The 15502-nt window shown below is 43.3% G+C and overlaps 1 protein-coding gene across 1 annotated transcript in view; it reads right to left on the bottom strand.

Moving 5' to 3' along the window:
- Positions 1 to 15216, bottom strand: part of LOC117448446 (anoctamin-1-like) — a 119990-nt gene extending 104774 nt beyond the window's left edge. Inside the window, exons 1-2 of the mRNA XM_034085758.2 lie at positions 14905 to 15216; positions 9582 to 9965 (exon numbers count right to left, since the gene is read on the bottom strand). Of these exons, the coding sequence (XP_033941649.1) occupies positions 9582 to 9965; positions 14905 to 15009 (489 nt within the window). The 5' untranslated portion in view covers positions 15010 to 15216. The remainder of the gene's footprint in view (positions 1 to 9581; positions 9966 to 14904) is intronic.
- Positions 15217 to 15502: the final 286 nt, after the last annotated feature.

Raw genomic sequence — 15502 nt, 5'->3', positions numbered from 1 at the left:
ACTGAACAAATGTTTGTTTCTCCGAATCGAAGGGGAAAATTACAAAAGCATTGTACACAATTTAAACCAATCAATGTTGTGTAATCAACAAGGATAATCTGGTGTTTTTTAGTTGATGAGTAGTGCAGATATCACTGTAAAATCAATCGACAGTAAAGAGTATACTTACTTCCGGGTGTAAAATCCTCCGTTGTCCAATGGGAATGGATGCTCACATTGCTCTCCGTAATACAATAAAGGGGACATGATCAAATAGGAATATAATGTTCTTTTAAAAAACGTTAACTAAAGGGAACAATCTATTTGACACAGCTCTGGCCTTCCTTAAAAACTAACTACTGTAATAAAAATCACAGTTGTATTACACACAATGCACTGTTTTTTGAGAACAAAAATTCGTAACTAATGCACCATAATACATTCTGACGAAAAATAAAAATTATTATAAATACAAATAAAATAAAAGAAGCCTCCCAACCCATTGGGGTTGTTTGCGTGGTGCAGACACGTAAATGTAACAAAGTTCGTGACACCACCACGCAATGCGGTGTTAAGGAGTCGTGGTGGAGTCACGCATTCTGGTGAGATCAGGTTGGTCCATCAGACCCACGCGCTGCCACTCTGAGAAAATCTCTGAGAGCGGGCGCACGTGCTCGAGATGTGTTTTTGTGGTCGTCATGGTGACGAGCCACGCCAGAGCCCCTGCCGCCGCTGCCCGTAAGGCAACCCAAGGTGATCTTGGACCGAAAGGGCTGCGCGGGGGCCTCCACACGCTGCGTCTCACTCCGACTCTCATCATGAGGTGCGTACACGCTCAGGGGATGGATGGAGGTGTGTGCAGTGCTGCCCACATGAGGCGTTATAACGAAAATCCTTGCCTGGGAGACAGCGACGGACGAGCACAGAATGAGCACCGTGCTGGCCGCCTTGCTGATTTCCTCTGCCTCGGTGGTGGACCGCTCTACGAGTGTCCCCACCGAGTTGGAGAGCCACGCGATGTTATTCGCCGCCGCGCTGTGGTGACGGAGAGGGGGAAAGCATGTTCGGCCGCCAAGCTGGCACCCTGCTCCGACTCTGTCTCCCCCGTCCGGGGGAGAGGAGGGAGGGGAGAACCGAACGGTGAACTGTGGAGGGAGGCGGGGCAGGAGTAGCCTTTTTCCTCGGACTCCTGCCTGGCACTCGTCCTCAGGGACACGAGGCCCCTTGTAAGCCTGGACGGGCCAATCGTCCTCCTCGGCCACAGCAGCAAGAGCATCCGCTCTCCGCTTCCTGTCGCCCGAGGGGAGGGGAGTGCAGTGTGTGCATACCTGCTGGTTTAGAGCCGCGTACGTGTGCTCTGATCCCCGGCAGGATTCGCATACTGCTTTTATCTCTGCTGGTCATAACTCATTATGAACCCAGAGCCACATGAGGGACAATCACGGACGCAGTTGTCCTGATGATTCTCAATTGCTGTGCTTCAGTAACTGTGCTGGTTTGCTGAAGAAAAGAGGGAGCAGATTGCCGGGCCTCCTTCCTATTTATACCGGAAGCCCGAGGGTGGGGCCCACCTTGCGGGTGGGCGTGGACTACAAGTGTTTCAGTGCTGCTCGTGGGCGCAGGGGGATTACCCAATAGCGATAGCCTTAGAGGGCGAAGCCATATACGAAATAGAACCTCAGCTCGATGATTGGATGGTTTAGCTGCAATGCATGCTGAGATTTGGTGTTTATGTGATGTGAAATCTGAAAACGATTTTGTCAGTGAAAAAGGAGGCAAAATCATTGCACGCCCTGGTGGATAGACACTGAGGGGTTAGTTAGTCTGTCGACGGTAGCAAACAAGGCACGTGCGTTGTTTTTGTTTTTGGTAATGATGTCAGAGAAGAACGATTGTCGTGCGTTTTTCAATTCCAAATTATAAAGGCCACGTCTCTCTTTATAGATTTCAAAGTGAACCTGGAGATTTGTTTTTCGCCACCTGCGTTCAGCTTTTCGACATTCTCTTTTTTCTGTTTTAACGGTCATGGCCTGTCTCCATGGAGATATTTTCTTGCCAGACACTTCCTTTACCTTAGTTGGAGCAATGGCATCTATAACATTTTTAATTTTTGAATTCAAATGATCTACTAGCTCATTTACTGAGATGTTAGCAGGGGCAGATGTGGAAGAAAAATTCTGAGTAAACATTTGCCTAGTATTTTCAGTTAAATATCGCTTTGTGGTTACCTCTTTTTGAACACTTGTGTGAACAGAAATAGAGCTCTCAAAGAAAACACAGGAATGGTCAGACAGTGCAACATCAGTCACCACAACCTTAGAGATATTCAGACCCTTTGAGATAATTAAGTCCACAGTGTGCCCCTTATTGTGCGTGGGCTCCGTCACATGCTGAGTCAGTCCATAGCTATCAAGAACACAAAACAGTTCTTTAGCCCCTCTGTCCTGGGGGTTGTCAACATGGATGTTAAAATCACCAACAATGACTAGACGGTCAAAGTCAATACACACTATAGACAGCAGTTCAGTAAAGTCATCAAAAAAGCTTGCACAGTATTTGGGTGGTCTATAGATATTTAGGAACAGCGCTCAAGAGGATAATTTCAGCTGAAGGGCCACATATTCAAAAGAATCAAAGTTTCCATACGATGTCTTCCTGCATTGAAGGGAATCATTGAACAGAATAGCAACTCCACCCCCTCTCTTATGCATTCTTTCCTGACTCATGAAACTAAAGTTGGGAGGGGTTGATTCGATAAGAACAGCTGCACTGTTATTTTGTTCAATCCAAGTTTCTGTTAAAAACATAAAATCGAGATTGTGCTCAGTGATAAAATCATTGATTAAAAATGTTTTTCCTGCCAAAGACCTGACATTTAATAAAGCTAGTTTAAGTTTGTTAAACACACTATCAGTCATGTTTTTTGTAACAAGCTTTGGCTGACATGGAATCACTGCTAAATTAGATAAACTCACACAAACGTTTGAGCGCTTCCTGTTTCTAAGATGATTCACCGCTCTTAATCTATTACCTATCAACACAGATATCGGCAAAGCTAAAGCAGGGCCCCGGCATGTCCTGGAAAGAGTTGAGAGTGCCATACGCCCTTGAGCCTGGACCCAGCACATATCAGTAAGAGTTTGTAAAACTTGTACACATACATCCTTATCAGGCTTCGGAGACTGCAGATGCTTTCTTGAAGGGAGGGGAGGTGGTTGACGTAGGCACGGTGATGGAGACGGGGCAGATGGTGCGGGGGTAAAGGACATGCTGCCAGGGGGGGGAGGTGGTTGACGTAGGCACGGTGATGAAGACGGGGGAGATTGTGCGCGTCTCTGCGGTGATTTTGGTGGGCGTCGTTGAGGAGCGGGGTTAAAGGACATGCTGCCAGCCCTGCGTATCGCCTTAGTTTGGTCTTTGAACTCCAGGAAGGAATCGGTGCCAACCCTCTGTATCTCCTTCATGTGTTCAACGATCTCCAGGAGGGTGGGTGAGGGTGAAAGAGTAAATGGAGTATCCTCAAAGGCTTTGACAGGGGGGGGGGGGGGGGGGGGGGGGGCAGTGGAGACTCCTCCATGTGTCTCATAGGTCTCCCATAATCAGAACATTCCTCTGTCGGGTGCAGTGATAATTCTTCAGGGTTTTCTGTAGATACAAATGTCACTGTGTGTGCTGTGTGCTCTGCATGTGTGACCATTAAAGAGGGTTTCATCCCTCCATATTCTTCTTCTATACCCACAACACTTTCTTCTTATTCAAAAGAAGACCTTAACCTAAAGTAGTCTTTAATGTTTAAATTAAGCCTTATTAGTTTGTCTCTTGTGCACATCATCCTATTAATATCTAATAATACAATAATACAATTCAATAACGTGCTTTAACCACCAGGTGTCCTTTTCTATCAGCTCTGCACCGTTGTTGTAAATTCCCCTTGTTTTCTTCAGTCTGCGTTGTATCGTTTGTGTTTTTTGGTCGGGCACATTTGGGGACAGCTGGAGTGGGCAGCTGCGGGTCCTTCGAGCGGTTTGTTTACCATGTGCGTCAGTGAAGAAAATGATGCAATCATTCTACATGGATTCATGATTCAATACTGCTATATCTGTTGTAAGAAGCATTCAAGCTAATTAAAGTCCAAAGACTGTATTCCTTGTCTCCGTGTGAACTCTCTAAACGGAGTGCTGTTTCTGGATGAAGCGGCTCTGGCGCAAACATCGCACAACATAAGATTCCCCAATAACCGTTATGGTGTAAATACACCCTATCTAATTGAATCAAGTATAAAAGTCAGCCGAATTAGTGTTGATACTGCAAGGAGACGTATTGTGTGAAAAGAAATGTAAGATGTTGTTTAATTGCTTATTTATTAGTGATCCACGTCATGTTTTCAGTTTTGGCGGCAGTTGTTCCTGTTTGTCTAGAAGTCTTCTCATCAGGGCTCTATAAATAGAGAACTACGGCAGATATGTAATATTTAATGCAGCCGAACCGTGTATTACAATGCCGTTATATGATGACTTTCAAAGAAAAAAGCAAGCACACATCTTGCCTACGTCTGTTTCCGTTTTCGTTTATGACGGATGTATTTTGTTATACACACATTCCTTCACAATTACATTTTAATTTGCATTAAAGTATTTCGTGAGGCCTTCTAACATGTTTTTAAATATAACTACGGTTGTAGTTGAAGAGTTTGTAAATTAACATGAACCGAAGCTGTTGCCTAGTAACGCAATCGCACAACGTCACGTCCGTTAATTCCACATCCACACGCATGGATTAACATCGATTTAATACATTAATGTAGCCTTTGTTTCTGCTAAAAGAGGTGTCGACCAGCTGGGGAAACAAGAAAATCGGCGTAATTGAGTGTGACTATTACAAAATAAATCATTATTATATTAATATTGACAATAACAAATGACCGTCGGGGTAGCATTTGCTTGGCATTTCCGGTTATCTCTCCACTGGTTAACATGGGTTAACAATACCGTGTAACTGTCACGTTTGAAGGGACGAAATTGTGACATCTTCACGTCTCCCAGCGTGGTAAATCGTCACATGTTCACGTCTTGCCGTGATACCGGGTTGGCTAAAAAAGCTATAATATCAACGACAGCTGACACACATAATAACGGTTCCGTGCTAGCTGATCTGTGTGCACAGTACTAATTTCCTTATTTGTTTCCCCACGTATCTGTCTCTCTCTCCACAAACTCTCACATGGCATGTGTTCTTTTGATGCGGCATGCCTTAGCAGTCCTTTATCAGTCTGTAATGCGTGTTTCCAGTCGCAAAAACCTTTTACAGTAAAAGCCGCATCAGATGAAGACGTATTTACTTTAAACTGTCTACAGGCTGTTGGTCTTTGAGCGGTTGCTGGCCCAATAGTACCTGTTGATGTGCTGCAAGGTAGCATCTGTAGTGGAGGCACCAGCACGGAGGAGGAGGAGGATGCTGGCGGGTGTGGTACAGGGTGTGGCAACGCAGGTGATGATGGTAGGGGCACAAGGAGCTGTGCCTCGGAGGACAGCGTTGGTGGCGGCCGCCTTGATGAGTAAAGGCTTGGGCTCGCTAACTCAGCCCTGGGGTTTGCCGAGGTCAAGCTTGTGACATTAAGGCGTGCTGCTGCAACGGCAGGTGCAGGGTCGCCAGCAGCACCATCGGCTGCAGTTCTTTCATCGTTATTTCGTTTTAATAAATCCTTAGACCTTTTAAGCCAATTTCTGATGTCCATTTTGTAATTCAAACAGAAATGGGAGTCTACAGAATGCACAATAAACAAATCCAAAATAGACGGCAGAGTGTGATGCTGTGATTGGTCTAAATGTGGACGAATCACAAATCATAACAGACACATGAATTTATTTGACGTAGCCTGCAATTTTTTGTTTTGTTACTATGACATCACATACATCGTAGCATAAAGGTTCACAGTTTATTTAAAACATTAAAACATTTATATTTTTTAAATGTTATGCATAATAAAAAACGTGTTTATTGGGGGAGGGCAGGAATGTCAAATGGAAGGGCCTGGGCATGCAGGCACTGCCCACTGACTGACAAGCCTCCATGCCTGCCAGAGCATAAGTTCATAACCTTAAAATAGATTTGTAAGACCACTTTTTTTCCTTCTCTTCAATCCCCCACAGCTGGGGTTATATACAGAGTCGGGAAATTGTACTCACACTCTTCACTCCACTGGTCACTCAGACTATGGTCTTCTGAACATGCTCTTAGAGATTGTGGAAGGGAAACAACCTTCTCCACAAGTCTGTTGCCTGATCAGCCTGTCGAGGTGATGTTGATGCTGTCTCTCAGGGTGCAGGTGTTGCCTTCATCTTCATGATACGAGAACAAAAACTGAATGTCCTCTCTTGACTTTTTGGTGGTTAGAGCAATACGTTTGTGGCAAAGATTCAAGGAAATCATATGCAATTACTACTATCAAGGATCTTTCAACCTGAAGCTATATAGTTCATATGATAGGACAACCATATCTTATCCCTCAAAGTACAGGGATTGGATAACTCAAGCCAGAAAACCATCACATTCCAAGAGAGAAGAAATATTAAGAGTCTATCAAAAGCTTTGTGTTAGTTCAAAGACATGATCTATACTGTACATCTAAAGCATCTCACATACTGTAAGGAAAACGTTATCTCCTCTGTAGGGAGGTGCCCAGGTGGCCCAGGTGGCATCCTTACTAGGTGCCCGAACCACCTCAACTGGCTCCTTTCGACGCGAAGGAGGAGCAGTTCAACTCTGAGTCCCTCCCGGATGACTGAACTTCTCACCTTATCCCTAAGGGAGACGCCAGCCACCCTGCGGAGAAAACCCATCTCGGCCGCTTGTATCCGCGATCTCTTCTTTCGGTCATGACCCATCCTTCATGACCATAGGTGAGGGTAGGAACGAAAATGGCCTGGTATACAGAGAGCTTTGCCTTCTGGCTCAGCTCCCTTTTCGTCACAACGGTGCGGTAAAGCGACTGCAGTACCGTTCCCGCTGCTCCGATTCTCCGGCCCATCTCTCGCTCCATTGTTCCCTCACTCGAGAACAAGACCCCGAGATACTTGAACTCCTTCACTTGGGGTAAGGACTCATTCCCTACTTGGAGTGGACAGTCCATCGGTTTCCTGCTGAGAACCATGGCCTCAGATTTGGAGGTGCTGATCCTCATTCCAGCTGCTTCACACTCGGTTGCGAACTGATCTAGTGAGTGCTGAAGGTCGCAGACCGATGAAGCCATCAGAACCACATCATCTGCAAAAAGCAGAGGTGCAATCCTTAGTCCACCGAACTGCAGACCCCCCCCCCCCCCCCCCCACGACTACGCCTCCAAATCCGATCCATGTATATTACAAACAGGATTGGTGACAAAGCACAGCCCTGGCGGAGGCCAACCCTCACCGGAAATGGGTCCGACTTACTGCCGAGGACCCGGACACAGCTCTCGCTTTGGGAGTACAGAGATTGGATGGCCCTGAGTAGAGACCCCCTCACCCCATACTCCCGCAGCACCTCCCACAGTAACTCCCTGGGAACTCGGTCATACGCCTTCTCCAAGTCTACAAAACACATGTAGACCGGATAAGCGTACTCCCAGGCCCCCTCCAGGATCCTTGCGAGAGTAAAAAGCTGCTCCGTCGTTCCACGACCAGGACGGAATCCGCATTGTTCCTCCTCAATCTGAGGTTCGTCAATCGGCCTGACCCTCCTTTCGAGTACCTTGGAGTAAACTTTCCCGGGGAGGCTGAGTAGTGTGATGCCTCTGTAATTGGCACACACCCTCTGATCCCCCTTTTTGAAAAATGGAACCACCACCCCGGTCTGCCACTCCTTCGGTACTGTTTCCGACTTCCACGCAACGTTGATGAGAAGTGTCAACCATGACAGAATGTCCTTCAGTCTGTTTAAAAAGGTTCTGGTAGGCACCTTATAGTCTTTAGGGCAACTGGCCTGTAGTTCTTAAAGAACAACTTGCAGGTTAGAGACCCCAGTGAATAAATGTGTAGCAAAATGATGTATACACTAGATTTAAAAAAAATATACACTACAGTGACACCAACTACAAACTACTACCGCGGATTGGGCAGAGAACGAGTCCGAGAAAGTTGCTCCCCCATGTGACGTAATATGACACGTTTGACGTATGACGTTAAAAAAAAGCAGTTTTTAGTACCAGAGCTCAAAACGGCTCCTTTCCCCTCTGAATTCCTGCCCTTATGTCTTGTAAAACATATCAAATCCTGCATTAACTTTTTTAATTGTAATTTTCAGGCAAGGTTAAGCATAAATCTAGTAAAAAAAAAACACCTGCAAGTTGCTCTTTAAGTAAGTCCAGGGCTCTTTTCTTGGGTAGCTTTTTCTTGCTCTGTGACAGGAAACAGGAAGAAATACTGTTCTGAAACACTCCAACACAACTACATGTAAATCAGATCGTAGAGTATTTCCGAACTGCTTTTGAAAATCCCTGGAGAGACCATCAATCCCTAGTGCTAATCCTGATCCCATCGAGTTGACAGTAATGGTCAAACAAATGGTATGATAGATCTGTTTCCAAGATAATATATGTGCATGTGTGTCTTGTATTACCCCCTACCACGCACACGCACGCACGCACACACACACACACACACACACACACACACACACACACACACACACACACACACACACACACACACACACACCCCATGCTACACTCCCATAAATCTGAACCAGTATTGTATTTCTCAGTACTACTTTTGTTTCACTTCCAGCTGAGCTAAGGACGTTCTTCCTGGAGCTCCTTGTGGCACTCCATGTGGCTGTAGTTCTGCCGGAAAGATTTAAAAAAAAGAGGTCCACAGAATGCTCCCAAAATGTGCCCGAGTTCTCATTCTGTTTCCCGGAAGTTCAATGCCAGTCATCTGCTTCCTTTGCACCACAGATTTGTCCAGATTAAAAAGTTAACTCATTGCCTCGATGTCCTTACACTGGAGGAAGTAAGACCTGACAAGAGCTCCCTTCACTTCCTCTCCTGCAGCAAGGTGATCAACTCCAACCTTGAATTGAAGGTGTACCGCTTGCAAAAAAAACACAAATGTGTGTCTTATGTGTGCCTCCCAGCACAGCCTAAAAGAACTAAAACTACTCACTCTTTGCCCTAATCTATTTTCACCATCATCTCAAATGATGTTGCTACTTTATATCGTATCTGAAAAGGGCCCGTTGTTGCCGCTCTGCTAATTTAGATTTAAGCAGAGCTTGTAGTAAAAGGTTACTGCTCACAGTCTAATCATTGGGCTTGCCCTGCCAGTCAAGATGTTTGCATAATTGTTTCACTGTGGGCCCATGAGTTAGGCCATGTTCAACAGGCCAGCTGAAAAGCTGGGTTGGAACTGGGTTTCGACCACAGATACCAGTGCTTTGTGTTCTCCACCTTTCTGAAATCCTGAGTGGAACCGTTTTTCCTAGCATGGTAAATCAAAATGTGCCTACTGTGTTACCTTTGCAAAAACAATGTTTTTTTACAGAAAAAAAAAAGTGAAGTGGACCACTTACACTATACTAAATAGAGTTAAGGTGGAGTTAAGAGAAAAGAACAAATGTCAACTCACGTCTTCATCTTTCTCCAGCTCCAGCCCCATGTCTCTCAGTATCCCCTCAAACTCCTCCCTCCTGAACATCTTTTGATCCTCGTGACCGTTGACAGTCTCTCCGGGATGACCCAGCTCCACGTCGGCCCCCGGGGAGGACGGCAGAGACGAAGAGTCCTTGGCCTTCTGTGCTTTGTGATTTCGGAGATGCTCGTTGCGTCCACGGCGAAAGCTGCGGGCCACGGCATTCTCAGTGAGCAGGTGTGACGTCGGTCGGCTGGACCGGGCCCCGGCGGGCTTCTTCACATGGTAGGTGAGGACATAGTCCACCCGCCGCTGACCGTCCTGGAAGTAGAGTCCATGTTGGCACTGGGTGTTCTCCTCTGGGGTCAGAGCCTTCAGCAGCTGACAGCAGCACATACACAGACAGACAGAAGGGTTTGTTTAAAAGAGGATTTTTCTTTTCATTTTCATGGAGGCAAGATTAAAAGCTAGTGATGATTTGGAAAATGTGTTATAACAGTATATTCCACGGTTGATATGGCATCACAGTCTGGTGAAAAGTTATGGTAGGCCTACGGCAAAAATATAATGACAAATATAATCAGACTCACACGTCCATGATTTCATATGAACATTATTATTTTAATGTTTACTGTTATATAAAGTTGAGACTAATTGCCGAGCCACTCCACTCAGGAATGGTACCATTCCCTGCCTCACTCTCTGATGGATGTATGAATGAAGTGATAAGTAGTAATACAAGACAAACGTTTTTAAGTGCGTTCACTTGATAGAGCTACTGGCCCATACTGGGGATCAGTCCCTGTTGCGGCGGATAAAGGTTCAAATCTGGCCAATAAACCTTTTACGCGTGCATCCCGTCTAGCTTTTATATCTATCTTTTAAAATAGACTGAACTATCAAAAAAAAGTATTTGTTGACTTGTTATACATATTAATGTTCCCAGTCTGAATAGAGAACACTCATCCTCCGATCTGTCAGTGAGAGAACAATGCAGTCCCATAGAACCACACACACCTCACTGGGGCTGGGGGAACGAATATGACATTATTTATGTTTAACTAAACTTGTATTGCTTAGTGAGAGAGGTGACAAAATCCTACTTCAAAGATTTGTCTTCCTATTAAAATGAAAACATATACATAATGTGCAGTTAACACATCAAACTAATAACAGCCATGAACCCATGAAATTCCATTGGCTCATATGTTATAAGACTCTCAAAAAGGAAATAAAAAATGGACTGTAGCCTATGCCAACATTTATATAAAACACCTGATAACAAATATAGAAACATCTGAATCAGTTACAGAAATAAATCTGAATCATGAATCCTAATCATCCATTCATAAAAAACCATTACAAAAAAAAAACATTATAACATTTAAATAAATAAATTATAACATGAAATATAGATACTGTAAACTAACAAACTACGTACAGTGTACACTGACAAAATAGTTCCCTCTGTGTTGCTTTTCAGTAGATTGTAATTGAGACATAAATAGTGTGTGTATATATGAGCTGTGCCAAGATCTACAGAATCTCTCCTTCTTAAGTCTACTTATAACGTCTGGCTGCAGATCTGAGGGATGGAGACAGATCAAGCTACACAGACATTTACACAAATATTTTAAAGGGGAACTCCTGCCATTTTACACCTGAAAACCAGTTTACTATTCCCAGGTGGGGTTGGGTTCCAATTTCTGGTTCCATGTTGGCGATATACCTAGATTACCCAAACTCTGACCCTAACACAGCTGGTATAGGGATGCAGTGATTATATGTGTGTAGGCCAGCCTGGAAGCTATAGCACTGAAAGGAGCCCTTGACAACAAGCAGGGGGATTTCTCCTTTGGGTTTCAGACTATTAGAAAATAAGATCTTTGGCAAACACACATTTATGATACTTACAAGATTTGTTCAGCAGGATACACTCCACAAATTAACACCACTTTGATGATAGTTGAAGCATAAATGCAATTGCCAGACAAGTTCACTTTAGGATGTAAACAAACTACATCACGGTCACATGACTTCACGTCACCACCGCTACGCTAAAGACGGCTAAGCACGATGACATTTAGTAGTATCATTAAGCCAATTGTTAGCAAGCATTAGAAGCTTCGGACAGTAGGGTATTTTCTGATATACTTTATTTTATGTTCTGTGTTTATATGTCATATGTTATGTTATATTTATTTATGTGTCATTAAAAAGGTGGTTGCTAACAAGTGACTCAATGAGATTGTCATCACGCCGAACAGTCTGCATTTAGCTTATAGCGGTGGTGATGTGCAGCCATGTGACCGTCATGTAGTTTGTTTATAGACTAAGCTAAAGGCATTCTGTTTGGCGTGATGCCATTTAGTAATCTCATTGAGTCACTTTTTAGCAACTGCCATTGTTATGACACGTACTACAACTACTACTTCAGACCAAATGTATGTTGTAGAACAAAACTTAAAAATCTCTTAATCTTTTTTAACCACATTTCTAAATGCAGGCAGCTAACCAAAAATCGATTTAAAAAAGTGATTTTACCAGAAGGAGTAAATGCTAACTAATTTCCGGGTTTTAGGACTCATTCTTGCACCTATTAAGTATTGAATCATACAATGCAAAGAGCATTGTAGACATTTACACGTAGCCGTTTTTCTTTTTGAAGGACACATTATTACCTTCAGCATTAGATAATACAATTCATCCCATAGCAGCTAAATAAAATGTTACTTTGGTCTTGTTAATGTGCTCTCTGAAGTTAGTGTCTGCACTGTGCTAGACAGAGATCACACAGTGAACTGTTTTTATTAACACCAACATAGTAGCAACTCCTATTCTAAGAAATCATTTAAAAGGATTGTCTTGCTTTGCAATGTGCTAGATGAATTGAATCAACATGTCCTATACTCGGCTTATCGAATTGTTCAAGTTTGGAGCTACATTAGACAGTAGTTAGATTGTCAGCCAAAACAGCACGTTGACTGACTTCTCAGTTGAACAGAAGCTGTAGAAAGATCTTTGGGTTTTGGTATTTACTAATGTTGTTTGTTGTAAATGATAAAAGCTGCGCGGCACCGCCGCAGCAGCGCGGCACGGCTGCAGCGCGGCACGGCTGCAGCGCAGACGCTTCCGGTGGGATCAGGGGGTTAGAGTTGCTCCAGCTCCCCAGTTACCCACAGTAAGATGGCTACATTCTAAAACCTCTGAGATTAGCACTAAATAGGACAGATCATAACTTTTTTTTAAATGTTTTGCCATTTTATTGATAAGACCAAGTTTTAGCCCTGGTACCAAACCATTTTTACGAAGGGAAAAACGTGTTTTACTGGAGCTAAGAGTTACAACTGAATACGATTTTAAGACAAAGATTGCATGCCAAATTCACATTCTACCCACACCGAAATAAACTATTAGGATGGGTGGATAATTAAGGAGCAGGGTGATGGTCCTGTGTTTGCCATGCACCACCTGCAGCCCTAGAGAACCATGTAGCGCAACTACCAGGCACCACAGACAGGTAGCACGTCCAATGACATCAGTGTTCCCAAAATAGTGCCAGTAGCAATGCCACCGATGTGCCATACGATAGCATCTAATATCAAGTAAGTCAACGGACTGTTTTGTGAATAAATGTTGCTGTGAGACCTCTGTTTCTGAAGTCAAGACTTTGACGAGTACTAAAATTGCTAAAAAGAAAAAACATGGATTTGAATGTCTACCAAATTGAAGATGAAGAAGTTGAACCCTAACCGTAACTCTAGCTTACCAATATTCAGAAATGAATTAATCTGACAAGAGGTTTTCAATTGTTCGTGCACTCAAGTTTAAATTCAATCTGTGTGTATGGATGTTAAAGGAGTGTCCATGTCTCTTCAGCTCTTCCTTTATGAGCTCTCTGCTGCCCAGACCACCAGAGAAGAGTCATACTTTATCAGCAGTTAAGTGCCCCTGTCAATTAGCACAATGAACCTTCTTTTTGATCTTACTCTTGGCCTGAGGGTTCAGGTCCATAGATCAACATCGCTGTCAGGGAATCCTTTCTCACAAGACTTTGTTGAATTCTCGATTCTGATTAAGCGATCTGTTATTTATTTGATAAGACTGTTGGTATGGATGCCCCTTCATAAACTTTGGAGGACTACGCTAAATTGTTTCGATGCCCACAAATAAATCAGTTTTGGCATCAGAAAATCAGTTTCATCAGAAAAAACAAACTGTAAATAGTTTTCTAATATTCATATATTATATAATTAAATTAATTATTATTAAAAAGACAACAATTGAACAGCGCAAGAGAAGGAAAATACTTTGAGAAACAGAGAGCTGGAGGACCGAAAACAACAGAAGAAGACAGACAGGAAGTAAACACTAACAGGAACATGGTATGACTCTTGTAGTGTTGGAGAGTAGGAAAATAAAATGTTCAGACTTACGGGGCAGAAAACCTTGATCAGTGTTGCTGTCATTTAATGCATCAGTTTAAATATCCCAAAGGTAAAATGTAGCCTACTCTGTTGCCAGTTTAACGTGATGAATTGTTGCCATGGACGCAGTTCCAACTGTTGTAACCCACACATCCTAAAATGCTTTAAACTATTATGTGATCGTATTATTGGACTGTAGTTTTTGTGTTGTTACAATTCCGGTCTTGAACAATTTCAACTTGTCTGGTCAAATACTTAAACTGAAGACTCTTTGGCTGGATAATTAAAATAAATATCTTCTATTACTTGTTACTTGTCCCAAGGAGTAGAACGAAGCGGTATAAAAACAGTTTTATCCCAGCAGCTGTTGCACACATTAACACATCATAGGAGCGTCACACTGATGCCTATTTTTATTTATTTAATTTTGAATTGTGAATTTTGAATGTCCATGTTTGTACTAGTGTTTTCCTTCTTAAAATGTTTTTTAAATATTTTTGAGATTTGGTTGAGCTTGATACTTGTACTTTTACTAGTCCTTTATTAGAGATGTGTCTGTTGTTTGTGTTTGTTTTTAGTGTCAGGATGGAACCCTTGTATTTTTCTCTGCAAACAGAATCTACCTACGGGTACAAATAAATAACCTGAACCTGAACCTATAATTTTGGTATCTTTGGAACTTTTGAGAACTCCTCAACAATTCAAAATGAAGTTATGTGAGTTCAAACAATATGTCTGTGAACATCATACGAACACAACAGGATGTCAGCGAGGTCTTAGAGGTTCAATGAAATTGACATACAATTGTTAAAATGCAAATAAGTTATTTATTTTAGCTTGGAATCGTCCACATGTGTTGGACATGCTGCCTGCTCGGTTCTGGAGACACTCACCTTAAACTTGCCGTGGAAGATGACATCTTGTAAAAAATGTGGAGCATGTTGCTCAGACCCTGAGGTTGGAGAGAGGTCGACTCCCACTTCTGCTCCTTGTGTCATTGTCCTGCAGGTAGAAAGTCAGAGTGATGTGGCGAACAGCTGTTTCCAATACTCCGCTGTGTGCTCCGCCTGTCTCTCCGCTTGTGTCGCTTGTTTGAGATGATATGTGATAGCATCTGGCGGTACCGGCCCCTCTCCTGCCTCTCCTCCTCTTTTCTTGTGACTTGCCACTTTTCTGTGGATCTGCTCTTGTCTCGAAAAGCTCTGTGTGGATCTGCGTCTCAGTGAGGAGCTGTGAGCCTGCAGCTCTGTTACTTGAGAAGCCGCCTCTGAGCCAAGATCTAAACTTAGACAACGATAAAACTCTGATGAAGACAAGGTGCCCTCCCTCACTCTCTCAGTCTGTACTCAACTGTAATCACTTCAAGATCTGCCACAGCAGTACACACACACACACACACACACACACACACACACACACACACACACACCACCTCTGTCAGCCAATGACTTAATCACACACATTTGATGCATTGCATGTAAAACAAATGAC

The sequence above is a fragment of the Pseudochaenichthys georgianus genome, chromosome 6 (assembly GCF_902827115.2).
Source record: "Pseudochaenichthys georgianus chromosome 6, fPseGeo1.2, whole genome shotgun sequence".
NCBI classification, from domain to species: domain Eukaryota; kingdom Metazoa; phylum Chordata; class Actinopteri; order Perciformes; family Channichthyidae; genus Pseudochaenichthys; species Pseudochaenichthys georgianus.
This window is presented reverse-complemented; position numbering and strand designations above follow the sequence as displayed.